The 7,609-nt window shown below is 35.9% G+C and overlaps 2 protein-coding genes across 4 annotated transcripts; one reads left to right on the top strand and one right to left on the bottom strand.

Annotated features, from left to right (window-relative positions):
• Positions 1–509: 509 nt before the first annotated feature.
• LOC125208237 (AT-rich interactive domain-containing protein 2) lies at positions 510–2,873 on the bottom strand. 3 transcript variants are annotated; one of them, XM_048107820.1, is made up of 3 exons: positions 2,404–2,873; positions 2,176–2,316; positions 510–1,876 (listed from the first exon to the last, which is right to left on the bottom strand). In XM_048107820.1, exons 2-3 carry the CDS (start codon positions 2,306–2,308, stop codon positions 792–794), a joined length of 1,218 nt encoding a protein of 405 aa, XP_047963777.1. In that variant the 5' UTR covers positions 2,309–2,316; positions 2,404–2,873; the 3' UTR covers positions 510–791. The 3 variants fall into 3 exon arrangements, with proteins under 3 accessions (XP_047963777.1, XP_047963778.1, XP_047963775.1); XM_048107821.1 differs by having other exon boundaries at positions 2,176–2,283; positions 2,404–2,870; XM_048107818.1 differs by having other exon boundaries at positions 2,176–2,873.
• A 1,187-nt stretch (positions 2,874–4,060) lies between these two features.
• Positions 4,061–6,908, top strand: LOC125204447 (COBW domain-containing protein 1-like). The gene is made up of 9 exons (XM_048103108.1): positions 4,061–4,328; positions 4,716–4,933; positions 5,357–5,471; positions 5,562–5,651; positions 5,787–5,960; positions 6,065–6,184; positions 6,384–6,494; positions 6,582–6,663; positions 6,776–6,908. Exons 1-9 carry the CDS (start codon positions 4,086–4,088, stop codon positions 6,835–6,837), a joined length of 1,215 nt encoding a protein of 404 aa, XP_047959065.1. The 5' UTR covers positions 4,061–4,085; the 3' UTR covers positions 6,838–6,908.
• The last annotated feature ends 701 nt before the right edge of the window (positions 6,909–7,609 follow it).

Raw genomic sequence — 7,609 nt, 5'->3', positions numbered from 1 at the left:
CTTGCCGCACCTCCACCCCTCTTTCCCTGTCTCACCACCTTATTATCAGCCTTTCTCGCTACTCCACCGCTATACCTTGTCCCATTGCCGCTCGCCTGCGTCGCCAGATTTCTTTGCGCACTGCTGCTGTTCGCTTGCTTCACCAGGCTCGCTTTAGTGTGTTGCAGCGGTTAATGGTTTTCTTCAGTTTAGGTATTCTGATCTTTATTGTTTAGTTCAAATTGATTTTATTTCTATTCTAGATTAAGTTCATGCTCATTTTTATATAGTATTTCTAGGGATTTAAAATGTATTCTAGAAGCCATTATCACTCCATTATACTATGTACAATTATCTTGCCTAAAAGTTTCGGTCGTGTTTCTTCACAACCACAACAGTCGATTTAGGACTCTATTGTCCTAATCTTTGCAGTTGTAGTTGTTGGCCTTTTGAAGATTACAAAGAATAAAATACTACTCCACAATTTAACATGGCCAAATTTTGCAAATTGCAACGCTCACAAAGCCTGATAAACAAGAAGATTGTATATTCCAAACTAATCTAACATTCATGTAGCCAAATTAAATACTGATTACTTAATTGTAATCAGATAAATAATCGTTATTAAAATTACAGCGAGAGATTTTTCTATGTAAATAAATAGGTTCAATTAATTATATTGGGCGTCGAGGCCAAACAATACTTTAGCCTTTACTATCCTCCGCCCCTATCGATATCTATGTTTTTGTACAACAAATTTCAAGGCCAGAAAAAAATTGAGTATACAACCTGGGGCATCAGGCAACATCTCATCATCTTCTCAGGGATTTCATCTCGACAACATCTAGCTTCTCAACTTGACCATCAGATACATCGTCCTTTATATTGCTCACCTCATGTCCTTCGCTGCTATTTTGAGGCTCGGACCAGAAGCTGTCCACCCAACTTGTATCTAAATCTTGGTCGCCGAAGGAATAGACGGTGGATTCCTCTTCTTCTCCTTCGACAAGATAGAACTGCCCCTTGTGACCTTGATGATCTTCAATATCAGTTTCTTGATCAGACGAATAAAATCTCTCCTGATGGGAGCCTCCATGAACACCTCTCAGCTCCTCATCATCATCACTGTCTATCTCCAACAAATAAGATCTATTTTGAACAGCCCGTCTCCGGAGCATGAAGACATTAAAATAGTAGCTGACAAGTTCGTTTTTGGTTCGGGTCGGGAACGCAAAATTTAAGTGCTTCCAAAATTTTCTACCATGTGATTCAGGATTAGAGTAAACAATGTCATGAAAGACTTCTTCCTCATGAGGGGTCCATTGATATGCAACCTCATGACCCATATTACAGAAACCCAAGTCCAAAAAATTCTCATACCCAATAGTCTCTTGTAGTTTTTCTCTTGCTTCATTCACATGTTGTTGCACACATCTCATGGATCCCATATCCAGGCAACAACAATCTGTTCTGCCACGCCCAACTCCAACTCCTTCCATTGTTGAATTGTTTAAGTTAGGCATTGCAATGATGCAGGTCCCGGTTAGTCTTTCCTCCCTAAAATCATCACAAAAGTAAATGGTATTTGGATCCCACAGTGGGACTTCGACTTGATGATCTGATCCAAGTGGAACTTCTTTCCTAGGAGGAGAGTTAAACAAATCCATGTAGGGCTCTTCAATTTGATTCATGAGAGGGCTTGGAATATTAATATCAATATATTCAGGAAAACAAGACCAGTCAGAGGTTGCCCCAATAACAGAATAATCCTCAGTTCTGCTAGTGACCAAAGACATGGGTGCATTTGCTTCCCCTTCTTCGTCAGGTACAGAAGCATTATCAGCCTCACCATCTTCAAGCTGCTCAAAATGTAACTGAAAACTGTTCTTTGGTTCACCTGAAATAAAATACTTGTATCAATTGGGGGAACAATGCCAAATTGACCAGAGATTGTGCAATATGTAACAAAATAGCACATGCATGATGAGTTGCTTTCAATCTCCATCTTTTTAATTAAATAAGCAACATTATATGTGTGACATTGTACAATGTAAAGATAAATCACATATGTAGTTAAATCAACTTTTTCTACACCATGCATCACATTAATGAGTATCAAAGAGCTCATCAATGCACAAAACATATAGATAACCCCACACATTCATAAATACATAGTGGACCAAACACAAATATTACCAGGAGATTGAACTGCAAGAGTCGTTATGAGATATTCTTTTGCATTTAAGGTTAACTTCCCATGGTATTCCCGTTGTTTAGGTTGCCTGAAATCAAGAAAATCTCCCTCTTCCAAAGGACGTTTCATTCCCATTATATGTACTATAAGGATAAATATAATAGATATTTTAATTCATATCAAAGAAAGAAGATACACAAGTAATCTTGGAAGCTTGGAAATAGACGTACCAAAATCCTAAATCAATTCACAGATCCGATGAGCCTTGAGATTGAGCAATCACCACAAATATGCAAACCCTAGGTGTCCAAAGATCTCCAGAAAAATATTAGGGTTTCAAATCAATTTACAAAGAGGAAACAAGAAAGAAAATATCTAAATAATAAATTATAAAACTAAAAATAAAATCGATGAATATATCTAATGGATCTCAGGATTAACAGGAAAACCTAGAATTTTAGGAATTAACAGATTTTCGGAGAGAGAGGTCAATCGAAAGAGAAAAGAACAAATTGAATGGAAAAAAAATATCGAAATTGAATATCAAACACAAAACTAAAACAAATTTGGAGACTCCCACAATAATGAGAGTGAATGGAATTGCAGGAAATTGGGAGAAAATTTTGATATGAACCGCGTTTTTTTGTAAAGATGAATCAGATAATGAGGATCCAAATAAGATGGTCCGGGTTTTAACCCGCACGTAAAAGAGGTGTTAATAACATGTGCTCTGTAGCTGAATTAGAACTCCCCTTTTATTTGCGATAACTTTTGCTTTTTGTCATATGACATTAATCGGGGTAATTAAATGTTACGTACAAAATTAATATATTACGAGTTTTTTTTAGTTTTTTTCCCCTATTCATTCCCAAATTAAGAAATTAGGATTTTACTGTAAATTATCAATGTGAGGAGCCAGAAGAAGAAGATTAACTGTATATTGCTAGAAATCACTCCGAATAACTCAATATCATTCTTTTCTCTCTCTGGACTCATGATTCTTCCCTTTCTTTTTATTGCGCACCATCTGTTAATGCATAGTTATAAAAAATTTACAAAAGCTGTGCAAAAACTTAATTAGGTGTGATTAAATATTTTGTCTGGAAAAAATGGAGAGGTAGAGATTGGATTGTATGTGAGTGAGCAATAGAGGAGGGAGTGTTGTAGTGATAGTGCAAATGGCAAAAATGTTATGATAGAGTGCTTTTTATACGAATATCTTGTATAATTAGTAGTAGTACTTTTCACACACTAGAGGAATAGAGTTTTCATACTATATATTCGGGGAGTACTACTTTTCTATTATAAAAAAAAGATATTGAGCCTTGAACATGGTTGTACTTTTTTGCCTTTTTTGTTTATAGATATAAAATGGAGGAAGATTTGGGGAATTCTGATTCTAATATTAAAATGGATGGAGATTTGGGAGTAAATAGAAAGAAAAAAATGTATTAAAAAATGGCAATTAACAGTGTTAGAGGGATTTGATGGAATGTATTAATTTGAAATAATAAATAAACTTTTGTTATGAAATATGTAAACATAATTTTTTTTTATTAATTTGAAATATTGGTGAAACATTTTGTATATAGCATGTAATTAACCCGATATTAATCATCACAAACCAAGCCAAAAGAGTTTTTGACATTCGGCACAACATTTGAAATTCATGGAAAAAATTTAAAAAGTTAAACAATGACATTTCACTGCAATTTTTACCCTAATATATAAATAACAATTTTCAATATTTTAATCCATTTGAAATTCATGGAAAAAATTAAAAAAGTTAAACAATGACATTTCACATTTGCTGCAATTTTTACCCTAATATATAAATAACAATTTTCAATATTTTAATCCATTTTTGAAAGGAATCCTAGTATCCTACTTTTAATCTGAAATTCAACTCTCAATGGTATGCGAATCACTCTTTCAGCTGGAAAAACCTCACAGGAGAAACCCGACCGAAGCGAAAATGGAACCCTACGACGACGAAGAACCGCCGATGGCCATCGCAATCGACGACATCGTTGAAGATAAGACTCCGCTGCCTTCACTCGTCGAGCAGCGTGATAATCTACAGCCAGATCTTCCAGAAGCTCAGCCGGTTGGCGTCACCGTCATCACAGGATATCTCGGTGCAGGGAAATCGACGGTAAGAAACGATTATAATAAATTCGCAGCTTCAGTTTGCTTCTGTATACTGATTGGTTTGCTTTAGCCAAATTTCCCGGAGTTAGAGTGAATTTTGCTGAATGTGATTTTTAGATGAATGTGTGAATTTTCAGAGAATTTGGCGGAAGTCTGAGCTGAAATGAAGTGTAATAAGTTTCGTTTACTCGAAATTTTAAAATTGAAAAGCCGATTATGTAAACCTGCATAAACTCTTTAGTTGGAGGCTAGTTGAGTTGCCTGTGCATGATTGTATAAAAAAAAGTGCACTTATAATTGTTTTTCAAATTCAGTGATTATGTAAAAATGCAGTCGTTTGATAGTTTTTCTTGTAAAGATCTAGCAAATGAGGTTTTTTTTATCTGTGTAGTTGGTGAGTTCTATATTGAATGGACAACATGGGAAGAAAATAGCTGTAATATTGAATGAGTTTGGGGAAGAGATAGGAGTGGAGAGAGCAATGATTAATGAAGGAGAAGGTGGAGCATTAGTGGAGGAGTGGGTTGAACTTGCGAATGGATGCATATGTTGTACTGTTAAGCACAGCTTGGTTCAGGCACTGGAGCAACTTATAGAGAGGAAAGAAAGGTTAGATCTAAATGCAGTATTGTTTGGATGAAAATGCGTGACAAATTGACCACTCTTATATTTTAAGATGCTGATTTTATTGTTAAGCACCATGCGCTTGGCTTTAAAGGCATTTTTTCGTATCGGCAAAGTTTGATTGTAGTTTGAAACTTTGAATAGCAAGGATGAATAGCTAACCTTGCAAGTATCTTGATAGGTAAACAAATGTTTCGCTATGTCAGGGTATATCAGCATGTGAACCTTTAAACCTTCTATAAGGTTCCATAAGCTTTTAAGAATCATGCAATATGCTTGATGATTCGTAGTGGAAACTTGTGTAATTTTAACTACATGATACAAAATTCCTCTTGAACTTTTAGGTATATTTATCTTATATGATGAGATATGTCTGGATTATTTGATTAAAGTTTCTGTTACACACAGGCTTGATCATATACTACTTGAGACTACAGGGCTGGCAAACCCTGCACCTCTGGCATCTGTGCTCTGGTTGGATGATCAACTGGAGTCAGATGTCAGGCTCGATTCTATTATCACTGTGAGCTTCCTTCTCATTGTCACCTAATTTTAGATTTCTCATCAAAAAATATTTTCCAGTCCCCATCCAATGAATATTGTTTCTTTTAAGGTTGTAGATGCTAAAAACCTCCGTTATCAGCTTGAAGCAAATCACAACTCATCGTCATTTCCTGAAGCTTACAATCAAATAGCATTTGCGGTAATTGTTTCATTTGGTTGTGATTGTTCTCCACTTCATAGGTCCAAATATGAAACCTATTTGCTGCTTCATCCAGTAATTCTAGCAATGTCGGGTCAAATCCATTGCGACGTTTGTTTCTTTCTGTTTCTACAGGATGTTGTGATTCTTAATAAGGTTGATCTAGTGTCATCTGATGATTCCGGAGTAGCTCTTGAAGGTCTTGAAAAGGACATTCATAACATTAATTCCCTTGCTACTATTATCCGTTCTGTTCGCTGCCAAGTTGACTTGTCCATGATACTGGACCGCCGAGCATATGACGCCACAGTAAGTTTCTTTGTCAAAATCATCTTCGCTTTTGACTGTGTGTCGTGGCATTCTTGTTTGTGATTAAGGAAAAATAAACAATATATTTGCACTTTTCATTTCAGCATGCCACTCATTTGGAAGCACTATTGAGAGAGAATCAAAATCTATCTACTAGTGATCTTCACGACAGTGGTGTTAGAACCTTGTGCATTTCTGAGCCTAAGGAACTACATCTAGAGAAGGTACATATTAAATTTGATAGTAGTCATAACAACTATAACATCTCGTAATTCTTTTGTTAACATCATTTTTCACTAATGTCATAAAAACCACATATTTTGTGTATTCTGGTGGTGAATAATCATGCCGTCTGATATTCTATCCATGGATCTCGGCTCTCTTTTCCATCACTCCACAAACGTTCATGCACTCATTTTCCAGGCCAGGGTGTGGATAGAGGAGCTCCTTTGGGACAAAAAATATGGAATGGACGTTTATCGATGCAAAGGGGTTTTGAATATTGCAAATTCAGATCAGCTGCATACCCTACAGGTGAAGCATGCAGTATTTTTATGATAAAATTACTTATGATCGACATATAAGATTGCAACTGCAACCTGTCCACTGGTACATTTGCAGGCTGTGAGGGAAGTATATGAGATTGTTCCAACTCGAAACTGGAGAAATGAAGATGACAGAGTGAACAAAATTGTTTTTATAGGTATGCATTTTCCCAAATCAAGCCATTTTAGAGAGAACATAAATGGATGCAGTGCAGATGAAAATGTTTTTTTTTTTTTTTTTTTTTTTTTTTTTTTTTTTTTTTTTTTCAGGTCGATCTTTAAATGAAGAGATTCTAGTTAATACCATCAAAGCTGCTCTCTGTAATCCGTAGTGCCCATCTTTCTTGTAACAAGATCAATTATATTCCCCATTTCCAATTTGAGTTTTTGGTATTACATCACAGACACACATGGTATTCGGCAGATAGAAATACTTCTGGAAATAGAGGAATTCACAAACCCGAAGAATAAGCTTTTTAGAAAAAGAGACTTTACAGTGACATGCACGGTAAAATTATTTTAATAAAGTAATCTGAAGTATTCTTTACTTCTGAGAAATTATATACTACTAGTATTATTCCTGTAAATTTAAGTTGCAATCTTTTTAAAGAACTAAAGAGCTAAGTCCCTAAATTTGATTTATCAATGTAAGTGTTTGAAAATCCAACCATAATTAATGAGAGATGGGAGTTTCCAGCCCATTTTACATTAGAGCATCTCCAATGGTGCATAGGCCAGCAATAGGCCAGCCATTCTCTCCCCTGCCACGTCAGCAACACTAAAAAATCCACCTGCCACATCAGATTTAGGCCAGCCATAGGCCAGCCGCAATAAAAATAATTCAAAATATACTACATTTACGGAATTAAAATTACGATTAAAATACGGAATTAAATTTACGAGACATATACGGGAAAAATAATCCATTCCATTAAAAAAAGTACAAAGATTTTTAAAAAAAAGTACATGATTTTTTTTTTTAAAAAAAAAGGGCTTCAACACACGAGCCCCGCATCGCCGTCGCCGCCGCCACTCTCTACTCCTCATCGCCGTCGCCGTCGTCCCGCCGCCGCCGCCGCCGCCACCCGTGGTATCTGAGCCCAC

Source organism: Salvia hispanica, chromosome 2 (genome assembly GCF_023119035.1).
Source record: "Salvia hispanica cultivar TCC Black 2014 chromosome 2, UniMelb_Shisp_WGS_1.0, whole genome shotgun sequence".
In the NCBI taxonomy this organism is placed as follows: Eukaryota; Viridiplantae; Streptophyta; class Magnoliopsida; order Lamiales; family Lamiaceae; genus Salvia; species Salvia hispanica.
Note: the sequence above shows the minus strand (reverse complement) of the source record. Positions and strands in the feature narration are given on the sequence as shown.